At 41.3% G+C, this 27,125-nt stretch overlaps 3 protein-coding genes across 4 annotated transcripts; 1 reads left to right on the forward strand and 2 right to left on the reverse strand.

The window, feature by feature from the left end:
* Window positions 1–1,579: 1,579 nt before the first annotated feature.
* Window positions 1,580–10,935, reverse strand: LOC108442767 (E3 ubiquitin-protein ligase TRIM39-like). 2 transcript variants are annotated; one of them, XM_017722958.2, is made up of 8 exons: window positions 10,735–10,935; window positions 10,525–10,626; window positions 5,519–6,112; window positions 5,323–5,418; window positions 4,086–4,319; window positions 3,852–3,990; window positions 2,957–2,983; window positions 1,580–2,862 (listed from the first exon to the last, which is right to left on the reverse strand). In XM_017722958.2, the coding sequence occupies exons 3-8, from the start codon at window positions 6,104–6,106 to the stop codon at window positions 2,321–2,323; spliced, it is 1,626 nt and encodes a 541-aa protein (XP_017578447.1). In that variant the 5' UTR covers window positions 6,107–6,112; window positions 10,525–10,626; window positions 10,735–10,935; the 3' UTR covers window positions 1,580–2,320. The 2 variants fall into 2 exon arrangements, with proteins under 2 accessions (XP_017578447.1, XP_017578446.1); XM_017722957.2 differs by having other exon boundaries at window positions 10,525–10,934.
* Window positions 10,936–11,133: 198 nt separating this feature from the next.
* On the reverse strand, window positions 11,134–18,135 carry LOC119262659 (erythroid membrane-associated protein-like). The gene is made up of 3 exons (XM_037535720.1): window positions 18,125–18,135; window positions 13,210–13,236; window positions 11,134–13,109 (listed from the first exon to the last, which is right to left on the reverse strand). Exons 2-3 carry the CDS (start codon window positions 13,232–13,234, stop codon window positions 12,568–12,570), a joined length of 567 nt encoding a protein of 188 aa, XP_037391617.1. The 5' UTR covers window positions 13,235–13,236; window positions 18,125–18,135; the 3' UTR covers window positions 11,134–12,567.
* A 1,578-nt stretch (window positions 18,136–19,713) lies between these two features.
* Window positions 19,714–25,475, forward strand: higd1a (HIG1 hypoxia inducible domain family, member 1A). Its single transcript, XM_017722960.2, has 4 exons — window positions 19,714–19,844; window positions 22,919–23,007; window positions 23,558–23,692; window positions 24,459–25,475. Exons 2-4 carry the CDS (start codon window positions 22,929–22,931, stop codon window positions 24,545–24,547), a joined length of 303 nt encoding a protein of 100 aa, XP_017578449.1. The 5' UTR covers window positions 19,714–19,844; window positions 22,919–22,928; the 3' UTR covers window positions 24,548–25,475.
* The last annotated feature ends 1,650 nt before the right edge of the window (window positions 25,476–27,125 follow it).

The raw sequence follows: 27,125 nt of genomic DNA on the forward strand, positions 1-27,125 counted from the left end.
GAATAGATGATAAGTTTTTCCAGTTACTATAAAATATGGAATATGTAGAAAAGGGAAAAAACAGCCTGTTATTGGACTGAAATGTTTAGATTAACTAATGATTAATTGATAGCTACTGTTTGAAGCCTATCAGAGTAACACTGAGAAATGAATCTGATTTCAGAGCTTTAGGTTCTTACCTTTTAGCTCTCTGTGTGCTGTGTGAGCGTGTGTCGAGATTGCCAGTAGGTGGGCAGTAAGGACTGTGTTACGAGATCACATCATCTTGTAACAGGAAATTCCAATGATGGGATTTGGGCAGCTGAGAAAAGTGGTTTCTGTGGGAAAGAGTTTCTCTGGCATCAACTTTGAGCTTTGAGACTTTGCAGACTGTTTATATTGCACAAAAAGCTACATAACACACTAAAGGAACGGGAACACTCTGAAAAGCATAATAGGTCATTGAAAACATGACAAATGTTGTTTTCCATTCTTTTGTGTCTCGTAAAAAGGATACGTTGATTGAGTTTTCTGGTTATTTCAGTTCTTTCAAAAGAATTGAATAAATAAATAAACCAGAGATACATGAACCCAAGTGGAAGGTATGAGTGAAATGAGTCCCATTGGTCTGACTGATCAGCTCCACATTCCACCTGTTTAATGGCTCTAAAATCTGCTCTTTGTGATGACTGCTCTCTAAGTCTGCTCTTGCCCTGTCAGCACAGATCACACAGCTCCAGCTATAACATGTCAAATAAATCCACACCCAAAGCATCTCCAACAGTTTAACACCAGTAAATGTCCGGAAGCAGCTGAAGGCGTTACTGACAGAAATGTACTGAGCAGCAGAGCCTCAGCAGAAACACTGCAAAACATGAAGCTCGAAACATCAGCAGCTTCACCTTTCTGGACACCTTTTCCTGAGAGTTCACCTGCAGGAGCTTCAGCTTGACCACAAACACTGGAGGAGCTTCAGACTGGAGATCGAGTTCAGCTGAAAACAACTGGGTTTTTTCTTTATGGTGACGCCATGAGGCCATGCCCACTGTTTCAACATGGCAGTCTATTGCAGTTGCAAGTTTCGCGCTCTGCTCCTCCTCTGCTAGTGGCTTGAGACGCCTTTGATGATCGTCTGGATCTTTTGGAGTTGGAATCATCAGCTGTCATTCCTACTGACCCAAATGAGCAGCTAACAACACGACTAGCAGAGCGTTATTTAACCGTGTCAGGAGAAACTTCATCTCCTCAAACTGCTCTGTATGATGGGACATTCAGTTTTACTGTGTACTGGGTCAGTTTTTAAGGAGTTTGCAGTGTCCAGCATTAGCTGACATCATCACTTTAGCACCACATGCTAGCTAGCAAGCTAGTGCTAGCTTGTAATCTAAATGAGTTTGGATTTACAATGAACATGTTTTAATAACAGTATTCAGCATAATAATAAGCAGAAAGGCTCAACATTCATTTATCAAAACAGTAAACAGTGTTTAGTGATTTCAGTAGTAGTGATGTGAGCTATATGCTAACAATAAAGCTAACTTCAAACTAGCTAGCTGCTGTTTTCTCCAGTGTTTACACAAACAGAGTAACTTGGAAACAGTTTTGATGAACACATTTTAATATTTAATAAAATACAAACATTAACATTTACTTCTTAAAAGTTGTGGAATTTAATGAGCAAAATATAAAAATGTTTAACACTGACAAACTGGCAAAAATACAGTGATTTTTTTCTTTATTTACCTTCTTCACTCATTCACTGTGTAATTTCATTGTTATACAGTACTGCAACTATTTATCCAACAAGATATAAGCATATAAATTGCTGCTGTCGTGACAAAACCTTGTATCTCCATTTCTGTTGTTTCTCAGGTTTGGACATATTTAGAAAATTCCTGTCGCTCTTTACATTGTTTGAAAACTTGATGAATGGGCCAAAGCAAAGGGCCCAAAATGACTTGGAAACAAGACTGGTTCCATTGACTTCCATTAAAAATAAAGAAGGTTTTTTCCTTCTCCTGTAAAGTTACCATTTAGGAGATATGAGGTTTTGTTCTGACAACAGCAAAAGGCATATGAACATGAAAAACATTAAGAACTAAAATAAATGTCTAGTTTTGTAGAAAGTGGTTGATGTCCTGTGAGATCAATCTGAAGATCAAAGTTTGGTCCCAGATTTCTCCTGGACGCCTCCAGAGACCACATGGATTATTAAATTCCATCAGAAGCAGCTGATTTAACATAATGAAACACTGATTAGATAAAGCAGGTATTGGATGAACACTAAAGTATTTTAATCTAATCTGCTAAAATATTTCTGTGTGACAAAAGATCGTCATTTCTAATGTTGAACAGGTGTGATGATCAGTGGTGCTGAGTTTTCACCTCCATCATTGAAACAGGGGCTAAACAGTGGATAGATCCTCTCATTGAAAGACTGACCAGTGAAAGAGTAGATATTAGATCTGGCCTCAACATCATAGAAGGAGACCACACCCTCCTCATAATCCACAAACACCCCCACCTTCTGGGGAGCCTGTTTCAGGGAGAGTGGGACACGGGGAGAGACCAGAGCTTTATATTCAGTCTCATTCATCAGCCACACAGACCAGGATCCATCCTCAGGGCTGGGTGTAATCAGCCCCTTCCTGTTACTGGACTCTCTGACCACTCCTAATTTCCACTTAGTCTTACCTCTGACCTGCACCTCATAGTACAATCTCCCTGAGGAGAACCCCTCCTTTCCCAGAACATAGGAACACTGATCAAACCTCTCTGGATTATCAGGGAGATTCCGTCGAGTGTCGCCGTATGTTACTTGTTTCCCATCATCAGAGAGGAACAGATCAGGATAAGCCGTTTCAGAATCCAGAGTTACATCCACTGAGAGAAACAAACACAATTTAAACCCATTTAACAACAAACAAATAGAGAAGATACATGTATTTAGTCCTGTGATCAATAAGAATGTACAGACCCGCATATTGCTGAATTCTCTTCATTTCTGAAAAAAGAAATAAAAGACAATAGAAGTGAAACCAGTCATTTATAATTTTGCTTTAGTAAAATTCAATTCCTGATTAATTTAATGCTCAATAGAGCTCAATAACCTTAACACTGAGGACATAGAATACAACTGTGTAACATCTGAACATTAATGCTGTAACATTTAGACCAAAAGGCACATCATAAATTGTAGAGCTGCAAAATTCAATTTGTTAATAAAATGAAAACTGTAAAATCACAATTAAGACATTAAATCCTAATGAAACTCTTCCACAGCTCTGATTTGAAGAGACAGTATCAGGTTTAATGGTCCAGTCCAGCTCTAATCAGTAAACCAGAGCAGTAGGAGACTAACTAGTTATCAGCTCTCAACTGTAATTATATCTAATAATTAAAGGGAGTTAAATCTGCTGAGCTGTTTGAAGTCATAGGAAACTTATTCAGACTGAACTGAGCAGAAAGTCCAACATGAATGCTGTATTTTTAAAAAGCTGGTTAAAAGATGCTGTTTCCTCTGCCATCCTGCTCTGCTCATTACATTAAAACAACAGAGCATCCTGTTCAGATTTTACTACATTGGGCTCAGAATATCATTTTATCATCATTCATATCAAAATATCTGTTTATCACTAATCTGTAGTGATATAAAACATATTCAGTACAGTATTTCAAAATAAAAGTGCTTGATAGTTCCACCACTGATAAACTGATTCTCATAGATGGGAATGTTAAACAGAGAATAATCCAGGATTTAGTACTGAAATGTAGCAAACATGCATTTCTACCATCAGGATCTTGATGAGTTCCTGAAATCCTGGCCTACAATAAAACTCCTCATGAGCTCTTACTGCTCACTAAACTCTTACCAGTGTCATCCATCTTCTCACTGAGTGATCGCTGAAGCTGAGTCAGAGCGCTCCTCAGAGTCTCCCCACTGTGCTCAGTCTTAATCCTGACCTCAGTCCAGTTCTTGGTGAGTGGACGGCTGCAGAGGGACGGGTAAACCTACAGTCCAGCAGGAGAGAGGAGAAACCCCTCAGCATGGGCAGTGCTGTCCTGTGATGGACTGCATTACTATGGAGAAACAGAGGGACTCTGACCTGTAGGAGGTGGAGGTGGTCCTCAGTGTGGGAGAGCTGCTCCAGCTCAGTATCTCTCCGCTTTAGCTCAGCGATTTCCTTCTCCAGCTCTTTAATGAACTCTTCAGCCTGCCTCTCTGCTGCTTTCTGCTTCTCCTCCATCACCTCAAGCAGCTCCGCCTGGATTCTCTCAATGCAGCACAGCAGAGCTCTGAAGACCTCCATACTGTCTGCTTTCTCCTTCTCTGTGTTTCTCTGAAAGGGGACACATCAGATTCTGTGTCTCTTCACTGTATTTCTGTACAAGCTTCCAGAAGGTGGAGTTTCACTGTGTAGTTTGAGAGGTTTATTGTTCCAATAACGGATTTAAGAGCTATGAAGATGAAGTAAAAGCACCGATAGCTGTTTTCTCATCTTCATATGTGTCTGTGTTTACATTTACATTTACAGCATTTAGCAGACGCTCTTATCCAAAGCGACTTACAAGAAGTGCTTTGTCAATCTAGAGAAAGTATATTTGCTAGCTACCAATAGCTTAGAGAAAAAGACAGTCCTGAGCTCAGATACTGCTAGAGACAAAATGTTACTGCGGACACAGAGAGAAAAAGGAACAGAGTTGAACACAGAACTCTGTGCCATTCAATGCAATACAATAACAATAAGATACAATACAATAAACTACAATACACAGTGAAGTACAATAAAAAAAAATATATATAAGTGCAGCGTATAATTCAATGCTCATTTAAGTGCTGTGTAAAGAGATGAGTCTTCAGTCTACGGTTGAAGACAGCAAGAGACTCTGCTGTTCGGACGGCCAATGGGAATTCATTCCACCACCTGGGTGCCAGTACAGAGAACATTCTCCAAGCTTGTCTTCCATGCGCCTTGAAGGATGGCGGGTCAAGCCGAGCTGTACCTGAAGCTTGAAGGGCTCGTGGTACAGTTCGAGATTTCACCAGACAAAGGATCAACAGCCTCATAAACTTACCATCCTAAATAGCATAAATTTGGAATATGAACTGCAATAACAGCCAATTATATACAACAACAACAACAGGCTCAATCCACACAAACTCACCTACATCCTGTCTGTGGTCAGTTCAGCCCATTTGTAACCAGTAAAGTAATGTAAGATGTAAGATGCAGTTTAGAGTCTAATAGAGTAAACTTCTGAGCTTTACATATTGTGAATATAGATTATTGGGAACAGACAGCAATAACTGCAGAATAAGTCACTGTTGAAACTCAAACTCACTTTGTTGAGTTTTACAGAATGATTGATTTCCTCAATCTTCTTCAGTCGGTCCTGGATCATCTGCTGAACTTCAACCTGTGTCTTCACCAGCTGAGTCTATAGAAATTACACACAACAAACCCTGTCATTAATTTGAGGACGTTTTTATCATGTACAAACATAAGAGATAATAATTCATCATCTAAACATCCCTCACCTTCTTCTGTCCACTCTCCTCCTCTACAGGAACAGTGCTGTGGGTCTTATGGTCTGTCTCAGTGCAGAACTGACACACACACATCTGGTCGTCTCTACAGAACAGCTCCAGGGGTCTCTCGTGTTTCTGGCAGATGTAGTCCTCCAGGTTCTCCACAGGGTCCATCAGTTTGTGTTTCTGGAGTTTAGGTGTTGTTTTATGAAGCTTCAGATGGTCACTGCAGTAAGATAATCCACAGTCCAGACAGGACTTTAGAGCCTCAAGCTTTTTCTCAGTGCAGGAGTCACACAGCACTTTTGTAGATTTGGAAGGAGGTTTTTCTGGAGCTCTGCTGGACTTCACCTGGACTGACGTCCTGAACTGAGCAGCCAGTCCAGAGATAAACGTGTTCACACGTAGCTCAGGCCTTTTGGAGAACTCCTCCTTACAAACTGGACACTGGCAGCGTGGACTGCTGTCCCAGCACTCTTTGAGACAGACCATGCAGAAGTTGTGTCCACATGGAGTCGAGACTGGCTCAGTGAAGATATCCAGACAGATAGAGCACTGGAGCTGATCTTCAGACAGGACACTGCTGGAGCAAGCCATGACTGACTGAGGAGACACAAAGACATCATGAAGGGGATCTGAGACGAGAGTTGAGCAGCACTGATAAAACTCAATATGGAGACGTTTATTAGAGAAATGAATCAGAATGTCATAGTATATATACAGCATTTATAAATAAAAAAGCATTAATGAAGTAATTAGCCTGTTTTAATATAGTGAAAAAGTTACCATTGATAGAATTAATAAGTAAGCATTAGTAATGGGAATATTATATAACTTATATAACTCCGGGAGTACACAGATTGGATAGCCTGGAGTAGTAGCCCCGGCACCCCATACTCCCGGAGGACCTCCCACAAGATATCTCGAGGAACACAGTCATAAGCCTTCTCCAAGTCCACAAAACACATGTAGACTGGGTTGGCAAACTCCCATGCCCCCTCAACAATCTGTGAGAGGGTGAAAAGCTGATCCATTGTTCCACGGCCGGGACGGAATCCACATTGTTCCTCCTCAATCTGAGGTTCAACTATCGGTTGGAGTCTCCCTTCCAGCACCTTTGCATAGACTTTCCCAGGGAGGCTGAGCAGTATGATACCCCGATAATTGGCACACACTCTCCGGTCCCCCTTCTTAAAAATAGGGACCACCACCCCAGTCTGCCAGTCCAAGGGTACTGTTCCCGAGGTCCATGCAATATTGCAAAGGGGTGTTAGCCATGACAGCCCCACAATATCCAGAGCCTTAAGCATTTCTGGACAAATCTCATCCACCCCCGGTGCCTTACCACTGAGGAGCTTACCAACTACCTCAGTGACCTCCACCAGGGAAATGGAACTTGACACCCCAGAAGCCTCTGGCCCTGACTCCCGTTAGGGAGGCACGTCTCCCGGATTAAGAAGTTCCTCAAAGTGCTCCTTCCACCGACCGACAATATCCTTATTTGAAGTCAGAGTTTCTCCACCCTTGCTGAATACAGCTTGGGCGCAGCCACCCCGACCCCTCCTGAGTCGCCGGACAGTTGTCCAGAACCTCTTTGAGGCCGAACGAAGTCTTCTTCCAAGGCCTCACCAAACTCCTCCCATGCCCTGGATTTTGCTTCTGCCACCGTTGCAGCTGCCACCTTTTTTGCCTGTCGGTACCTATCTGCTGAATCGGGAGTCCTTCGGGCCAACCAGTCCCTAAAGGCCTCTTTCTTCAGCTTGACGGCCTCCCTCACCACCGGTGTCCACCAGGAGGTTCTTGGGTTACCGCCCCGACAGGCACCCACAAGCTTTTGGCCACAGCTACGCCTGGCAGCTACCACAATGGAGGTTTTGAACAGGGTCCATTCAGACTCCATGTCCCCTACCTCCTCCGGGACATGAGAAAAGCTCTCCTGCAGGTGGGAGTTGAAATCATTCCGAACAGGGGCCTCTGAAATTCGTTCCCAGCACACCCTCACTATTCGCTTGGGCCTACCGGGTCTGACCATCAGTCTTCCCTGCCATCTGATCCACCTCACCACCAGATGGTGATCAGTTGACAGCTCAGCACCTATCTTCACCCTAGTGTCCAGAACATATGGTCCCAAGTCAGATGAAACGACAACAAAGTCGATCATTGACCTTTGACCCAAGGAGCTCTTGTACCATGTACACTTATGAACATCCTTGTGTTCGAACTTGGTGTTCGTTATGGACAATCCATGCCTGGCACAGAAGTCCAATAACAACTCACCATTTGGGTTTAGATCGGGCAGGCCGTTCTTCCCAATCATGCCTCTCCAGGTCTCCCAGTCATTGCCAACGTTAGCATTGAAGTCTCCCAGTAGGACTATGGAGTGTGTAGGCGGGACCCTTTCCAGAACCCTGCCCAGTCCCTCCAAGAAGGCCGAATACCCTGACCTGTTGTTTGGTGCATAAGCACACACAACAGAGTTTTCCTCTCTACAATTTTAATTCGCATTGAGGCGACCCTCTCGTCCACAGAGACAAACTCCAACTGCATGGCCGCCAGCCAGGACTCATGAGTATCCCCACACTTGCCCGGTTTCTATCACCATGTGCAACCCCTGAGTAGGAGGGACCAACCCCTATCAAGGTTCCAGAGCCGACACTGTGGGTGGAGGTGAGCCCAACTATATCTAGTTGGTACCTCTCAACCTCCTGCACAAGCTCCGGCTCTTTCCCCCCAAGTGAGGTTACATTCCACGTGCCAAGAGCCAGTTTCTGTCACAAGGGCCTAGGCTGCCAAGGGCCCCCATGCAATCTCCCACTGCCTGTGCAGCACTGCACCGCTCCCCCATGCTGGACCTTGCAGGTGGTGGGCCTACATGGTCCCCCCACGTTGCCTCTTCGGGCTGAGCCCAGCCGGGTTATGTGGGCTGCCCAGCCACCAGATGCTCGCTGGGGGACACTACCCCTAGGCCTGGCTCCAGGGGTAGGTCCCGGTGACCCTATCCCGGGCTGGGTACATGGTGTTCTGTGCCCATTTTTCATGGTGGGTTTTTTTGGATCGTGTTAGTCTGGGTCTTCACTCCAGACCTGTTCGCCCGGGGAGACCCTACCAGGAGCATATTGCTCCTGACGACTTAGCTCTGAAGATCCCTAGACCACACAAGCTCTCCCACGACGACAAGGCCCCGATCCAGAATTCAACACAATACTTTATTTAAATTCTGGTTCCTTGTAGTTAGTTAGTTATAATAACATGATACTGTTCAATATATTTGTATTTACAGATTTGTACCTTAAAGATATTAAAGTTTTTAATTATAATTTAACTAAAAACATTATACTCTCTTTATTAAGGTAAGCAGTAAAATGGTCACTCTTTAATGCCTTTGGAATACAGTTTTGGGCCATACGTTAATCCTATTGAATTTTTGTTTAAATAAAATACTGATAATGATACAAACCAATTGAAATTCTGTGTTCTGTAGTTAAAACAATGACAGGATACTGTTCAAAACATTTGTCTTCCACAAATTTAGGCCATACAGCTTAGAACATACTAAAGGTTTTGTATATATTTTTTTATTATTATTTTTGTATTATTGTAGGTTTTGTATTATATATAAAAAAATGTATTAAAATTTGCGCCCTTTGGTGAATTTAGGCTCTTCAATAAAGAAGCTACTGATTTTTTAAATATGAGATATTTATTATAATTAAACCTAACAGGTATATACATTTTACTTGCTGTAGTAAGCCGTACATGCAGGGCACTATTTAATGCGTTTGGTTTGGCAGATGCGGGCCTTTCGATAAAGAAGCTATTGAATTTTTTTGTTTATAAAATATTCATTATAATTCAACCCAACACTTATTTCAAATTTTGCTTGCTGTAGGTAGTTACTATAATAGGGAACTCAATACATTTGATTTGACCAATTTAGGCACTTCAATAAAGAAGTCATTGAATTTTTCATGTAAGATATTTATTATAATTCAACCCAAGACATAATTCAAATTTTTGCCTTCTGTAGTTAGTTACTATAATAGGGAACTTTTCAGTGCATTTTATTTGACAAATTTATGCCCTTCAATTAAGAAGCTATAGAATTTTTGTTCATAAAATATTAACAATAATTTAACCCAACAGTTAATTTTAACTCTGCTTGCTGTAGTAAGCTGCACACATAGGACACTGGTTAATGCATTTTGATTACAGTTTTCAACCCTACATTTATCGTCTGCATGTTTAATTATTAAAACATGAATCAATATTAACCTCAAGGTTTTCTTCAAATTCCGGTTCCTGTAGTAAGTTCTAGTAATAAGGCACTCTTTAATAATTTTGGCTATTGATTTTATACAACCTAAATTAAAATTCACTGGAACACTTAATTTGAGTTCTGCTTGCTCTAGTAAACTGTATTAATGACCAGATCTCTAATGCATTTGTTTTACCATTATGGTCCCTACAGAAAAAAATTTGATTGATTTTTTAATTTTATTTATGTAGAATATTATTTATAAACCAAGGTGCCCCAGAGTTAATAACCCAATGATAATTGTGTGACAAATGTTTTAAACTTAAACACAATTCAAATTCTACTTATAGTAAGCTGCAATGAAACGGCACATATTAATGCATCTCGTCATAAAATCTCAGGCCTTACAGTAAAGAGGCTATTGATTTTTTTAATGTTTAAAACATGAATTAAAACTGTTTTGTTGACATGATGTAGTTAGTTAGAACAACAGAACAGACTTTAATTTCATTAGTTCTACAGGTTTGGGCCTTGCAGTAGAGAAGCTGTTATTTCTTTATTTTATTTTGTGAATTTAGAAACTGAATCATAAATCATCACAACAGTGAATTTAACTTGTGCTGCTGTAGTAAGTTACAATCACAGGAAGGTCTTAGTGGCTCGGGTTTCAGCTGGACCTGCAGTGAAGATGCTGATGAGATTTTGACGTTCACATCGAGACAAAACATGAAGACTTTGACACTTTGACGACGGTCCCTACCTTTTGTAGGTGAAGATCCGCTCAGTGCGGGTTCAGTTCGGGGTGATTTCTTTTCAAAAGCCCTTCCAGTGAACAGGAACAGCGCAGGGAGGGGTTTTTGCTCTGTGGAGGAGGAATATGGAAGAGGAAGTGTCGCCATGCGCTCTGTTAACGCCACGGACGTCGGGAGTGCGAATGTATGTCGGATCTGGAATATAAGAGCAACTTTACTGCGGTAGATCAGAAGCTCAGGAACATCAGCAGCTCCACCTTTCTGGACACCTTTTCGTGAGAGTTCGCCTGCAGGAGCTTCAGCTTCTCCACGAACACTGGAGGAGCTTCAGACTGGAGATCAGCTGAAAACATCTGGGTTTTTTCTTTATGGTGACGCCATGAGGCCATGCCCACTGTTTCAACATGGCAGTCTGTTGCAGTTGCAACAGGTGGGTTCTGTTCCCGAAGCAGCTTCGCGCTGTACTTTCGCTTCTCCGCAGTGACGTCACCAGACCACGCCCACCGCATCGGCAGGGCAGTGTGTTGCAGTTGCGAGTTACGGCCACTAGGTGGAGTTTAGTAACTGAATTACAGAGTCCTAATGTCCATCTTCCACACAGCAAAGCCAGAAACACTTGAACTCCTTCAACAGTGTGAAAGTGTATCTGACTGAATGGAAGATGTTCAGTGAGCTCCTGAACCTCAGCTGTTTTACAGACATTAGACCCTTTATGTCCTGTCAGTTTTGTCATCTTCGCCACAAACACGTTTTATGCTCCTTGCTGCACGTAGCAGAGGAGAAACAATATTCTCCTCTCCACTAGGTGGCGCTGCGTGTAAAATACCGATTCGTCATGGTTGTTCATTTAGGCAGCTAGCTAGCTAGTTAGCTGCATTAGCATAAGTTATATTTAACCAGTTTCTGTGACATACTGACGAGCTGCTAGCCAAGCTGGCTCCAGACATCACAATAGCTACTGACTTACCTCGTCTTCAAAGGAGTGATGGGTAAACAATGCCAAGGCTTCGGAGCTTCTGTGGAGAAATCCTGTCAGTGGTTTATGGAGCGCGTCTCGAGCGACGTCACTGAGAACGTCTGAACACATTCTGTGAGACACCCTGACTCAGCTTTATCAGAAACTGTGATGAAGTCTAGACCATCTCGCACTCTGTAGAGCGTTATTTAACCGTGTCAGGAGAGACTTCATCTCCTCAAACTGCTCTGCATGATGGGATATTCAGTTTTACTGTGTACTGGGGCAGTTTTTAAGGAGTTTGCAGTGTCCAGCATTAGCTGACCTCATCACTTCAGCACCACATGCTAGCTAGCAAGCTAGTGCTAGCCTGTAATCTGAATGAGTTTGGATTTACAATGAACACGTTTTAATAACAGTATTCAGCGTAATAATAAGCAGAAAGGCTCAACATTCATTTATCAAAACAGTAAACAGTGTTTAGTGATTTCAGTAGTAGTGATGTGAGAAATATGCTAACAATAAAGCTAACTTCTAACTAGCTAGCTGCTGTTTTCTCCAGTGTTTACACAGACAGAGTAACTTTGAAACTCCTACAACAGCGAAATGCAAATGAACATGAAAAACATTAAGAACTAAAATAAACGTCTAGTTTTGTAGAAAGTGGTTGATGTCCTGTGAGATAGTTTGAAGATCAAAGTTTGGTCCCAGGTTTCTCCTGGACGCCTCCAGAGACCACATGGATTATTACATTACATCAGAAGCAGCTGATTTAACATAATGAAGTACTGATTAGATAAAGCAGGTATTGGATCAACACCAAAACAATGCTGGGCTTTGGTTAAACGAAAACACAGACAACCATAAAGTGTTTGCTTATCGTTTCGTATTGTGTGTTTTTTTCATGTTCATCTAAACTAATAAACACATACCGACCAGATAAACAGCTTTAACTCTAGTTCAATTTCAGGTCCCAGAAACTTTTGCTCAGTACCGAATAAATAAAACAGGACTTTCAGTTTCAGTCTGTAAAGCTGTGATGAGTATTTTAATCTAATCTGCTAAAATATTTCTGAGTGACAAAAGATCCTCATTTCTAAAGATGAACAGGTGTGATGATCAGTGGTGCTGAGTTTTTACCTCCATCATTGAAACAGGGGCTAAATAATGGATAGATCCTCTCAATGAAAGACTGCCCAGTGAAAGAGTAGATATGAGATCTGGCCTCAGCATCATAGAAGGAGACCACACCCTCCTCATAATCCACAAATACCCCCACCTTCTGGGGAGCCTGTTTCAGGGACAGTGAAACACGGGGAGAGTCCAGAGCTTTATATTCAGTCTCATTACTCAGCGACACAGACCAGTGTCCTTTGTCCGGGCTCGGTTTAATATCTCCCTTCCTGTTGCTGGACTCTCTGATCACTCCTAAATCCCACTTGGTCTTCCCTCTGACCTGCACCTCATAGTACAATCTCCCTGAGGAGAACCCCTCCTTTCCCAGAACATAGGAACACTGATCAAACCTCTCTGGATTATCAGGGAGATTCTGTTCTGTGTCTCCGTATGTTACTTGTTTCCCATCATCAGAGACGAACAGATCAGGATAAGCCGTTTCTGAATCCAGAGTTACAACCACTGAGAGAAACAGACACAATTTAAACCCATTTAACAACAAACAGCATGAAATAGAGAAGATACATGTATTTAGTCCTGTGATCAATAAGAATCTACAGACCTGCATATTGCTGAATTCTCTTCATTTCTGAAAAAGGAATAAAAGACAATAGAAGTGAATCCAGTCATTTATAATTTTGCTTTAGTAAAATTCAAATCCTGATTAGTTTAATGCTCAATAGAGCTCAATAACCTTAACACTGAGGACATAGAATACAACTGTGTAACATCTGAACATTAATGCTGTAACATTTAGACCAAAAGACACATCATAAATTTTAGAGCTGCAAAATTCAATTTGTTAACTAAAATGTTTGAAAACTGTAAAACCACGTGTCACATTCGGACTCGGACTCCAACTCCCAGAATACGCTGGGAGATCAGGTGACCTCGGATGTCAACATGCAAAGCAGCAAAGCAAAATTTATTTAAGTAGCACTTTTTACAACAGATGTTGTCAAAAAGCAGCTTTACAGAACAATCAGTATTACAGAAAGAAAAGAAAAGAAAATACGGGTTTGAGCCCCCATGAGCGTCGCCAGTGGTGACAGTGGCAAGGAAAAACTCCCTAAAAGAGGAAGAAACCTTGAGAGGAACCAAGAATCAGAAGGGGAACCCGTCCTCTTACGGTCGACAGCGGACAGCAAACATGAGTATATAGTATTATAGTACAAAGTGGGAAAAGAGAGATCTGAGGGTGAGGACTGCACAGCATTGTAAAGCAAGATGCTCAGTGGTGGTCCAACCAGTCCAGAAGGCTGGTGAGCAGCGGCACCAATCAAGGCAGAAGAGGCAACAGCATCAGACGCACAAGATGGGCAGCTATTCAGTTCGACAAAGGAAAGAAAAACGCAGTCAGTTCTGTAAAGAGTGACTGACCACAGATTACAGTATAACAGAGCAGCAGAGACTCCAGCAGGTCTAGACCAGACAGGGAGACTAATCACCAAAGGCTCCACTATACAAGTAAGTTTTTAGCCTAGACTTTAAGACTGAGGCTGAGTCTGAGTCCCGAACATTAACAGGAAGATTATTCCAGAGCTGGGGGGCTTTGTATGAGAAGCTCTCCCCCCTGATGGAGCTTTATTAATTCTAGGTACCAGTAGTAAGTCAGCGCCTTGTGATCTAAGTAGGCGTGATGGGTCATATTAGGAGAGAAGTTCACCCAGGTACTGAGGGGCAAGTCCGTTTAGAGCTTTATAAGTCAGTAATAGAATTTTATAATCAATGCGAAATTTAACTGGTAACCAGTGCAGGGCTGATAAAACTGGGCTAATATGGTCAAACTCTCTGGTTCTTGTGAGACTCTGGCTGCAGCGTTCTGGACCAGCTGAAGCTTGTTGAGGCTTTTGTTGGGACAACCAGACAGCAGGGCGTTACAGTGATCCAGCCTTGAAGTAATGAATGCAACTAACTTTTTTCTGCATCCTGTAGAGATCATGCATTTCTTCATTTAGCGATATTGCGGAGATGCAGGAAGGCTGTTCTAGTGATATTAGTTATATGTTCATCGAAGGACAGATCAGCGTCTATCACGACACCAAGATTTTTAACAGATGAGCTTGATGCAACTGAGAAATTGTTAAGTTTAAGTGTTAAGCTAGACAGTTTGTTTCTAGCTGCTTTTGGACCATGAAGGAGGACCTCTGTTTTATCTGAGTTAAGTAGCAGAAAGTTAATTGACATCCAATCTTTTATGCCTTTTACACAGTCCTCAATCTTGCTAAGTTTAATTTTATCATCCAGTTTGCTTGATATATATAACTGTGTTGTATGACTGAATGTCATCAGCATAGCAGTGGAAATTTATGCCGTGTTTACTGATAATGGTGCCCAATGGTAGCATATATATTGTGAATAATATAGGTCCTAAAACAGAGCCGTGTGGAACACCATACTTTACTTTTACAAGAACAGATGATTCACCCTTTACGTTAACGAACTGATAGCGATCAGTGAGGTAGGACCTGAACCAGGAAAGTGCTGTTCCTGTTACCCCTACAAGGTTTTCTAGTCTATCTAGTAGGATAGAGTGGTCTATTGTGTCAAATGCCGCACTAAGGTCAAGGAGCACTAGCAAAGACACATTTCCTTTGTCGGAGAATAAAAGATCATTTACATTTTTTACTAGTGCTGTTTCTGTGCTGTGATGTGGCCTAAAATCAGACTGAAATTTTTCATGTAGATGATTCCTATACAAATAAGAGCTTAATTGTTGTGCTACCGCTTTTTCCAGGATCTTAGAAATAAAGGGGAGATTTGAGAGGTTTATAGTTTGAGAGTTCACAGGGATCGAGGTTCGCTTTCTTAATTAGCAGTCTAATTACTGCTCATTTAAAGAGTTTTTGGGATGTATCCAAGGCTAAGAGAGGAGTTTATTATTAACAGAATAGGCTTGGTTATTTCTGGTAAAAATTTTCTCTGGATCCAAAATACAAGTAGAAGATTTTGCAGAAGAAACTATTTTAACTAGTTAATTTTCTTGAAGTAAGGTAAATGATACCAGCCTCTCTGCAGTGACTGTAATATTCTCAGGGTCTAGCCTTTTTTTTTACAGATTTGTAGAGTTTAACTGTGTAATTTGAATTTTCTGCCTAATTTTTTATTCGATTTTATCACTAAAGAAATTCATAAAATCATAACGCTCTCCTTCCAGGTGGACTGGAACACTTCTAGTTGTCTGGCAGTCTGTTTTAAAGCTTGAGTATGATCGTTGAACCAAGGGGGGAGTTTTTTCTGCCGTACTATTTGACTTTTTAGTGGAGCCACACTATCTAGAGTAGATCGAAAAGTACAGAAATATAGGGAGAGCAGTAAGGAGAACATTTTATAGACAGTTGCTGTATTTTTGCTGTGGGATACACACACAGTGTACTGCTGTACTTACTGTAAACAGGTCAGCGGACCATTTTGGACCATTAGAGAAGATTTAGATCATTTTACTCAAGCTTTTATGTTTTAATGCTTATTAATTCCCGTTTTTACTCACATCAAAATTCTTCTGTTCTCAATTTTAAGGCTGTTTTATTTAAATTATTTTGTACTGTTTGCATTACTTTATATAATTTGTTATATACTGTTTTATTTAAAATGTACTGTGATGCACTTTCATTTGTATGAAGTGTGCAATATAAATAAGTATTATCAATATTATAGTCTAGTTCCTTGTAGTAAAAATAAATAAATAAATAAATAAATGTGGCCTGTGCAAAAGTTATAACACCTTTTTATGTGTTATGCTTTTTATATGGATTGAGTTGTGCTGTAATATTTTATTTTATTTTTTTTTTGTGAGACTTTTTGGGCCAAAACCTTTGTACAGGTCTGTATGTGTACTGAGGTCCATCTACTGGTGAACAGCAGGTATGACCCGGTGAAGCTTCACAGTTTAACACTGTTTATGACATTGTTTCAGTTTCTGTGGATCTCACAGTGTTTTATTCCTAATGTTTGGATTTAGACACAGAACACTGAACTTTTCCCTATTTCTACACTCTTAAAAAGATGGTTCTTCAAGGGTTCTTCAGTAAAGAAAGTGGTTCCATATAAAACCATGAATAACATTTGACGGTTACATGGGTCTTTGTATGGTGAAACGTTCTTCAGATTCGTGGAGAATGAGTTAAACATGGTTCTGCATAGAACCTTTTTGAAAATGGTTCTGTATAGCACCAAATATGGTTCTGTTATTGTTACACTGTCAAGCTTGTGTACAGTAGAAGAAGCATTTTTAATGCTGTATTGAACCATTTTCAGAAAGGTTCCGTATAGAACCATATACAACACATTCTCCACCAATCTGAAGAACCATTTGACCATACAAACACTCAATGGTTCATGGAGTATTCGTGGTTCTATATAGAGCCATTGTCTTTACTGAAGAACCCTTAAAGTACCATCTTTTTTAAGAGTGCTGTGTCAGAGTTACACAATCTTTTATTATGTAATCTTGTTATTAGTCATGCAGTAAACAGGTGAACCGTTCTGAGTACCTCAGGTGCTGAAGCTACGTACAAAATAAAGGAACCAAATGGGAACCAAAGAGGAAGGACAGGTTTATGTCGCGGATCTGCTGCAGCTTCACAGTGACGTGGCTCTTTTACGGTGACCTCATTGTGTCCCTGTGCTGCACAGAGCTGGACACCCTGTTCTGTTTACTGTTCATAAGAGACAGAAAGAAAGAAAACTCAGACCTTCTGAAGGACGTAGGATGTACCTTTGGCTTTAAGGGGAATTCCAAATAAATTCCCCCATAACTCCGTGTGTGAGGTGTAATCAGAGAGATTCAGAGCGACTTTGGTGTGAAATGGTTCAGACGTCTTTACAGTGGTGGTGATGGGAACCAGGCGTCACCATGACAACAACACAGCTATAGACACTTTATTTACCATCCAGAACCACCAGAGAACCTACACGAGTCTTCTGAGTTTATATGGAATGTTGATGATGGAAACCGTGGAAAATCTGGAATAATCAGTTTTCTTTGGGGACTATTTTGCCGCACAGCACCCTGCATGTCTCCCTCCACCATGAATAGATAAAAAAACAAAACAATTTAGACCAAACTTTCTCAAAGCTATTAAACAAAAATAGTTTTTACATGTCTGTATGTGTAGTGAGGTCCATCTTGTGGTCAACGGCAGGACAGCAGGTATGACCCAATGAATCTTTACAGTAGGAGAGTTAAAGGCTCTGGTTCTGTTACTGTGGCCGTGTTTTATTCCTGCTGTTTGGGTTCATAAACTAAAACACTGAATTATATATACACGTGTGTGTGTGTTTCTACCCGCTGGCCACTTCACTCATTAAGGACCTACTTGTTTCTACACTTCTACAATGCAGTCCACCTGTTTCTCTGATACTCTGTTACCCTGTTCTTCAGTGGTCAGGACGCTCATGGACCCTCACAGAGCAGGTACCATTTGGGTTTTTAAACACTGTGTCCACTCACTGTCCACTCTATTAGACACTCCTACCTTGCCGGTCCACCTTGTAGATGTAAAGTCAGAGACGACAGCTCATCTGCTGCTGCACAGTTTGTGTTGTTCATCCTCTCGTCCTTCATCAGTGGTCAAAGGATGCCGCCCACAGGACGCTCAGGGAGAAAGCAGGAAGCGCCTGTGTTCGTCTCTCTGTTCATCACAACCTGCAGCCTCACAGTGACAGAGCTGTTTTCTGATGAACCCAGTGACCCCACTGTGTGGCCGTGCTGCACAGAGCAGAGCCGGACACGCTGTCCTGCTCGCAGCTCGACAGAGCAAGAAAAGACAGCTTGGATTTTCTGAAGGACTTTTATTTTCTTATTTCAGGGTCAAAAAAGAGTTGTGCATATCCACGCACGCAGATCGACAGACAGGTGTTATAAACGTTTCGTGACGCATAAAGAGACACAGTCTGAGTGTAACACAGGGACTTCAGGCTGGACAGGGTCACTGGAGAGCCCTCGCGTGCGGTGGCGAGCAGCACGTGCAGGCTGTGTTCAAAGCTGGAGGACAAATGTTTCCATTCCCCGCCCCCTCCCCTGACACCCCGCCCCCCCCCTGACTCCCCGCCCCGTCCCCTGCCGTGCTGCCTTCAAGAGCTCCACACTGGTCCGTCCTTCACTGGTTCTAAACCACACTGTCTGCATGTCTAACCAGGGACTGAAGACCGGGCTCGGTCTCTATTAGACAGCCCTGCGGAGAATAAATAAATAAATAAATAAATAAATGAATGAATGAATAAATGAATGAATGAATGAATGAATTAATAAATAAACCACAGAAACCTTTGAATCTTTGTAACGTGTTCTTGGCTTTTCTTCTGGCTTGACGTTTCTAATGTAGGACCATAACAGTCTATCAGATGCCTCCACATGCATTCCAGCCACTCTCTAATGGGATCTAAAGGGATCTCACAGCACGACATTAAGCCCGTTCAAAAGCAAAACCACCATGATTTAATGGTCTTCTGTCCTTTGTGACTTGAAATGGAAAACAAAACTCACACATCCACCTTTTATTCTCACTATGCTGCAGTTCCTCCTTCGGCTTATTTATTTATTTTATTTATCTGGTTTTGCCTCATATTGCAACCCAATTAAAATTTTTTTTTTATCACTTTCTCGTTTTTTAATTTTGTGTAACAACAACAATAACAACAACAACAACAACAACAATAATAATAGGTCTATTAGGGGCTTTTAATTTGCACCTGAGCTGCTTTAGCAGCAGGCAGCGCATATTGATGCCGTATCGATGGGTGTTTTTGTAGTTTCCTGTCCTAAAAATAGAATTACTCACCCTTTTATTTATTTGTTTGTTTGTTTATCTGTTTTTGCCTCATCTTGCTCCCTTTCAGTGATTTTTATGATCATTTTCTCATATTTGTTTCATGTTTTTTTAGTGAATACTTTACTTTTCCCACTGTATTTTTTGTTGATTCAATAATAATAATAATAATAATAATAACGATAATAATAATAATAAATAATGTCTATTTCTCTGGCAGGGAGGGGCTTTTAATTTGCCTCAGAGCTCTTTCGGGGCTGCGCTTGAACGCGCCTCCGGGGCGGTTGCGTCATGGCCCCGTTCACGAGGCGCGCGTCATCGTTGCGTCACACAGAACGTCCTCGTGCTCCGTCTCCAGTACTCAGCAGTGAAGAAGCCGGTACTGACAGAGCGCGCGAACCAGCGGCACGCGAACACCAGATAAAAGGTAAGAACCTCTTAATTCACCGCAGCACTGAGACACAGGCCTCAGGGCGGAGAGACCAGCACGACTGACCCCATGACACGCTCAGTGACCTGGTACCGACCACACCTCACTCCCGTGGCTGTGGTGTCCACGGTCTGACTGCTTCACCAGTAAAACATGGATTCATTTACCCTCAACTGTTCTTTAGATGGTTCTGTAAGATGGTTCTGTGTGCTGAGCTTCAGCCTGAGGCCTCAGACCTCTGACCTTCACCCAAGCAGAGGTGCCTGAGCCATACGAGTCTCCTGTGTTTCTTCCAGAAGAATGATCTGACTGTGATGGGGTCACTTACTACTGGAAAGTCCCATTAGAGGCATCAGAGCAGGTGACGCTGAGCTGAGCTAACAAACTCCCGATCAGGGCAGCTGAGAAGATCGACGGCACCGCTGTGGTGAAAGCAGCTCGGTGTCTCTGTCTGATCAGAGCAGTTTGACCATCTTTAGGCCTCTGAAAGACTTCCTGCCCTCACAGTGCATCTGTCAAGGGCACAAATCACTAGCATAGTAGTGGTGGTGGTGATGTTCTCAGTTGCAGTTTCCAGTAGTGCTGGTTATGCGAGGTTAAGCTGAGCACTAATACGAGACATGGAGGTGGGCGATAATCCAAAAAGCTGTAATATCACGATACGTCCAGAAGCTTTCACAATACACAATATGGCCCGATGTTACTTCTCTGATCACTGATCATTTGGAAAAGACAATTAAAAAAAAATGAGCAAAAACTATAAATACAGCGATTTATATTCAACGTTTTACATCCTGTGCTGCACTGAAGACAACAAACAGGGCTACTTAGACTCGCTCTGTAATCAAACATGCAGCTGGGAAGTGTTCTTAAGGCCTGATGATCCACAATATGACCTAAAAAGCACATTGCGACGTAATTGATCACAATAAATGGTAAAAATCGTCATATTGAGCAGCATTTACGATCATGCGATCATGATAAAAGCATTATTTTTATACTCTTTGATCAGCAAAATGTTCTTGTCCACATTCAGACGCCATCAAATGTGAGCAAACAGTGTCTTAAAGTGTCCCAATAGACCCGACGACTGTATAAACATGTCATTATTACAGTGTTTGTTCACTAAAGGTGCTTTATCTAGAGCTTAGTTCTGAGTGGGACTTCTTTAGATCCACCTTCGCAGGAACTTAAGTTTGTAGCACGTTTTTGAGAAGAGAAGAGCCGCTTTAGTCTAAAATAAAGCACTACGGCTTAGAAGTGAGAGGAGTGGTCAAGAGTAAAGCAGGAGAGGAGCTGAACCAACACAACCGAGTGAAATTAGACCCCCAAAAAACGACACAAATATAGGAAAACGTGGGAAATGCCCCCTTAAGAACATTTACTGTAGAGCTGGACAGCGTCTGTGAGTTGTGAGACAGCACAGCTCTGTTTAACGACTTTTTTCGCAAAACGCAGAAATGCCATGTTTTTATATGTAATTCAAGTCTTTATCACTTTCTATTCTAATGACTCCACTTTTAAAAAGCTATAACAAAAGAACAAGTGCTGTAGAAACAGGAGCACTGGTTGTCCAGCAAACGAGCTGCTCCACACATTAAACAAGCTGGTGCAATGCAGATGGTGGGGTCTTCAGCCCAGCCATGCCATGCACTCTGTTCTCCATGTAACGTCGAGGAAGGAATTTTAATGATGGAGTTACGCAACAAATAATTATAAGCCAGCGGGGAAAACCGTAAAAGCTGGACTGTGTGGTGTGGAAAACCACGCGTTCAAGCTTATGATCTCGATCTTCTCAACTTGGTGTTGAATAGCATTCACTTCTACATGAAAACGAATCATCCGATGATGGTTCTGAATTAGCACTGTGCTTGTAGGTTCGACTCCCGCTGATGTAACTTGGAGTCAAACTGATCATATCAAGAAAACTACAGGAAGTAATGTTGTGGTTTCTCAGAGCTCCACCTACAGCAGCTGCTGAACACGCTGGACTTTTCTCAGCAGGAAGAAACCCGAGATGTCAGTCAGCAGACGCATTTACGGGAAAGGAAGTTAACAGACTAAACAAGAGTGTTTAGAAAATCCTGACGGCATCAGTGGACAGACGTGCTGAGCCAGTGAATCTTGGCTTTAAAAACACTTACCATATCCACACAGATCAGGCGTAACATCATGACCACCTCCGTTTCTACACTCACTGTCCATCTTATCAGCTCCACTTACTGTATAGCTGCACTCTGTAGTTCTACAGTTACAGACTGTAGTCCATCTGTTTCTCTGATACTCTGTTACCCTGTTCTTCAGTGGTCAGGACCCCCATTGACCCTCACAGGGCAGGTACTATTTGGGTGGTGGATCATTCTCAGCACTGCAGTAACACTGACATAGGGGTGGTGTGTTATTGTGTGTTGTGCTGATGCGAGTGGATCAGACACAGCAGTGCTGCTGGGGTTTTTAAAACACTGTGTCCACACTTGCCTTCAGGAATCTCCTGATGATACAGGGCCAGCACTTGGCAGCAAAACACTAATGTGCTGTGTTCAATTCTCAAGCCAGAATAAGTGACCTTTTGGTCTTTATGGCCAAAACAACAGGCCTTGGGCTTAATTTCTGAATAATCCCAGTCACATTATTGGTAAAATTGACATTTTATTTTATTTATTTATTTATTTTTACATATTACACCACGGTCACCACACCATAACATCAGCTATGGCAGTGATTACTGTTACACAATCTTACAAAATCTGTGTTTAGAATCTCCTTGGGACTAAAATTGTGGAAACATTAATGTTCAAATCTCTAAACTGGTGTAGAACCTTTACATTCTGTGGAAGTTCAAACAGCTTCTTCACAATCGCATCTCATTTACAAAACCGTACCATAGAAATGGTCTTTAAGGAACCAAAAGTGGCTTCAAAGAAGCCCTTTTGGCACATTTATATAGTGCAGTCCTTAAATATAAGATACTTAATAAGTGAAAATAAATTTAATAAGATAAATACAGATCTTTAAACCTGCCAATCAGTGCAGAATCAACAGTGATCCATCTCTTTTGTGTCTTGTTTCAGTTCAGCCAAGATGTCGTACTCCGCAGTGGATGAGTATGAGGAGTCCAAGTTCCTCAGGAAGGCCAAGGAGAATCCATTTGTTCCTATTGGTGAGTTGTAATGAAAATGAACCACATAATCACGTCTATTAGAGATACTGAAGAACTAATTTTGAACCTCTTTGGGACTAAATTTGTGGAAACATTAATGTTCTACTTTCATAGTTACTGTATATTTGAACTTTATATTACTATATATATTTGAAACACTGTCCACAATATATGTACATCCAGTGTTTATTCTGAGATGAAGGTGTTAATAGTGAGTTTGTCCCCCTTTACACCGGTACCAGACTCTACCAGCACATATGTTTCTGCTGGTGAGTTGTAATGAAAATGAACGATGTAATCAAGTCTATTAGAGACACTGAAGAACTTATTTTGATGTTCAGTTAACACAGTGTTAGCACAATGCTAATTAGCGTGTTAAAAGTTCCTATTACTTGTTAGCTACGTTAGACTCGTGGCTGCAGTGCAAAACTAAAGACGCAAACTTCAGACATGCCTTGGCTGATCAACACCATTTGGAGTGATGTAGGAAATGTCAGTCAGGCTTTGTCAGTTCATTAAACAGCTTCTACCTTCATGCTTTTCTCCGCAGGAATGGCTGGATTCTTTGGGATTGTGGCGTACAGACTCTTAAAGCTGAAGCAGAGGGGGAACATGAAGATGTCTGTCCACCTGATCCACATGCGTGTAGCAGCTCAGGGATTCGTGGTTGGAGCGATGACCTTAGGTGTGACCTTCATTGCCTTTAACGTAGTTTCATTAAAGCTAAAATCAGAGCCAAAGGTGGTAAATCCAGAATGTTCACCTGAAACCTCTATAACATCCACACTTCATCTTGTTCCCATGCCTTACTAAGGTGTGGCCTAATATTTCATTTATACAGGATGTCACCAGTGGGGCTCCATACAAACAGTGTTAATGCATTTTACAGTATAAACTGGAAAAACAAGCATCACACTTGTGGTTTTATGTGAAATAGCTACTTTAGTGTTCGCGAAGTCGCTGCTGTGACACGTGACTGAAAATCACTGAATTAATTAAAAAAATATCATTGTTCTTTCTCTAAATTGAACAACAAACAAACGGTACAGTCATTGGCTTTCTGGTGTTTATTCTTATTTTAAACTAATTTTTCTGGCTGTTGAACAGCATTTACCACCGCTTAAGTACAGCGACCCACTTTACATTTACATTTATGGCATTTGGCTGACGCTCTTATCCAGAGCGACTTATAATTTGATCATTTTACACAGGGAGGCGAAGGTAGTGTTAGGAGTCTTGTCCAAGGACTCTTACTGGTATAGTGTAGGGTGCTGACCCAGGCGGGGTATGGAACCCTAGTCTACAGCATAGAAGGTAGAGGTGTTAACCACTATACTAACCAACCCACTTACATCATGAATGTTTGGTGCTTTGTTCCCCAGTTTTCATGACAGGTTTGTTTGTATTTACTCAGTTTCTGAAGTGCGGCATGTTTCCTGTCTCTTTTCCAGGCGTGGTCTACTCCATGTACAAAGACTTCGTTCTGAAGCCAGCGGAGGCGCAGAAAGCCCTGGAGCAGAAAGCTGTGGAGAAGAAGTGAAGAGCCGCAGGACTTGATGTAGACATATTTTTGGACCCTTTTATTTTCTTAGCACCTCAGATGTTCCTTGATATTTATTCTTAATATAATATTGGACTGACATGTTTTATAATATGCGTGAGAGGGTTTTAGAAGAGAGTAGTCTTTCTTGTCCTTCTATTAGGAAACCAGGCCAGCAGCTGACATTTTCCAGGCTGGTATATGACGTGGCTGATGTGCTGCAGTTTACATATAAATTCTTATGTAGTAGCTCTAGCTCTTTATGGTTCTTTTTTCGGGTTCTTTACTGTCTGCAGAACCATTCCGGTGCAGTGATGTTCTGATAATCTTTCACACGCATGCGGTGTTGGGTACAAAACAAATTTTCTCTTCTCTTGCTCTTCTGTGATTTAACACATCTTTTTTAACTCATGATGAATAGAACGCTGCAACTCTCATCCACAGTTTATATACGTGTGTATATTAGATTAATATTGTCTCATGTATTATTGTCTATTATTTACATCCTCATGTGAACATTTCACGACCAATAAAAATGGTCCAAAATGACTTGGAATAAAATCTGGACAGTTTACAGTTGTGTGCAAAAGTGAGTGCGCCCCTGGTCAAATTCCATGTATTTGTCGATTTTCTAAATGAAGAAATAAGTGAACATGTCCTCTGACAGAACAGAACAGACTTCTGCACGTATTAGTGCACAGTTGCTGTTTGTTTGCTGAATTTAACATATTAGGGAAGAAATTAAACATAAAATGTGTCCAGTGCAAAAGTTTGGGCACCTTTTATATTTTATGCTTCATTCTTTTTCAGTATGTTGTGCACTAAAATATCATATCTAATCGTGTTCTCCGTAGAGGATGTGTTAACTTATTTACCTCAATGAATACATCGATTTGCCTCAATAAATGCATGAATTTAACTCCGTAAATGCTCCACTTCTCTTGGAGGTGTTCCACGAGCAGCTGACGTGCAGTCTCACTGGCTGATCTAATGCAGTAAAATCAAGAGAAATGCCATTTGACCAGGAGTTGGCAAACTTTTGGTAATTAAATTCTTATTTCTTAAAGTAGTTTATACATGACAAAAGTAACAAAATGTATACATTAATGTTTTCAAGTACATTTTTCAAGCCACTATGTCCTAAAGTAATGATTATGTCTTGTCTGCAGTAAACTGGGGTCTATATTAGCACTCGAACACTGGGTCTTTAGTTTGAGCGAGCTCTGTATTTAAACACTCCAGTGGAATGTCGATGGTGCTGAATTGGCTGAAAAAGGACCTATCACAGACTTTAATCTGACTCATCTGTGCTTGTAAAAACAAATACAGTCAAAGTCCGGCAATGTTGTCCTGTGTTAACAGAGAAAACAGAGGGAACTACATGCAGATGCTGTTGTACAGATTGTGTCACCAAATTTTCTAGTTCAGAGGTCGAAATCCAAATGTAAAGAAAAGCCATTTTGGCAGTAACTATGTCTCAGTATGTGCTAATTTACTAGTATTACTAGGCTTACTTTACTCTGCTTTAAGCTCAGCTATAGCTGCTTTTCTCACATCTCTGGCAGGAAACAGTCTCTTGTAAAATGTCTCCCAACGTTCGACTTTTACGAGGCTGAAGTCACGTCTCATTCACCAGCAGTTAGAATTTTCCTGTTCTACCTTGAATGGTGTCTGAGATGCCAGAATGTAACTGCTGCAACATTTAAGGTGGAATGGGAAAATTCAAACGAGAAGCTGGCGAATGAGAAGCGACTTCAGCTTCACGACGTTTTAATGTTCGTCAGTTTCTCCTTGCAGATTAAACGTATCAGGAAACCAGCTGGAGGGATTATAAACACAGATCAGTCCATTTGTCTCCAAATTATCCACATTCATCTTAAATCTCTGTGCCATTTTGTAGCTACTAGCTAGACAAGATTGTTGTCTGTGTTGCCAGCAGTCTGCGCTGATCTTCGGGGTTAAAGGGTGAATCAGCAGGTCTAGGAGTTTGAGAAATTATTATTTGCTCCACCAAAAAACGTTAGTCATTTATTGACACTCTGTTACTGCCACAAGTACAACTTATATCTCCAAACAGGCTGTTCAGGAGAAGAGATGAAGGAAGGTGTTTTGGTATAAGTATAATCGTTGTGTTGTGTTGGACTGTAATATGGTAATATGTTATTGCCTGATGTAGTGTCATATCATCAAGACAATGCGTATTGTGTGACCCAAATATATACCTGCCTTAACAGAACCTCCACTATGAATCCTGTCGGGTCATTTATACAGCACTGTGACAGGCACATGAATCATTTGGGCTTCAGTAGCCGAAAAATTGTACCAGCAAGACACGGTTATCAGCCTAGGCAGCAGCTCAGCTCGTCTCTCTGTATCTGGCTGTGCTTGGTCTCTCTGTCTGTGTGTGGTTGTGAGTTTTGGGGGGGTTTCACTGAAATGAATATTTTTACACACTTGCAAAGTGTGTTTGCACCTTTGTTTGCAACCTGTGGGTTGATTAGAACTTGTTTTATTTTATTTATTTAACCACTTAAGACTATTTTGAGGATCACAGGGTAAAACACGCTGTTGTATAATT

This window comes from Pygocentrus nattereri, chromosome 2 (assembly GCF_015220715.1).
Source record: "Pygocentrus nattereri isolate fPygNat1 chromosome 2, fPygNat1.pri, whole genome shotgun sequence".
In the NCBI taxonomy this organism is placed as follows: Eukaryota; Metazoa; Chordata; class Actinopteri; order Characiformes; family Serrasalmidae; genus Pygocentrus; species Pygocentrus nattereri.

Bases quoted from the DNA above. Each gene is read 5' to 3' on its own strand.
- higd1a (XM_017722960.2), top strand. From the start codon at position 22,929: ATGTCGTACTCCGCAGTGGATGAGTATGAGGAGTCCAAGTTCCTCAGG. The intron at 23,008-23,557 runs GTGAGTTGTAAT...TTTTCTCCGCAG, and splicing joins GAATCCATTTGTTCCTATTG to GAATGGCTGGATTCTTTGGG. The intron at 23,693-24,458 runs GTGTGACCTTCA...TCTCTTTTCCAG, and splicing joins GGTTGGAGCGATGACCTTAG to GCGTGGTCTACTCCATGTAC.
- LOC108442767 (XM_017722958.2), bottom strand. From the start codon at position 6,106: ATGGCTTGCTCCAGCAGTGTCCTGTCTGAAGATCAGCTCCAGTGCTCT. The intron at 5,419-5,518 runs GTGAGGGATGTT...TAATTTCTATAG, and splicing joins AGGAGAGTGGACAGAAGAAG to ACTCAGCTGGTGAAGACACA. The intron at 4,320-5,322 runs GTGAGTTTGAGT...GTCCCCTTTCAG, and splicing joins ATTCTGTAAAACTCAACAAA to AGAAACACAGAGAAGGAGAA.
- LOC119262659 (XM_037535720.1), bottom strand. From the start codon at position 13,234: ATGAAGAGAATTCAGCAATATGCAG. The intron at 13,110-13,209 runs GTCTGTAGATTC...TGTTTCTCTCAG, and splicing joins GAGAATTCAGCAATATGCAG to TGGTTGTAACTCTGGATTCA.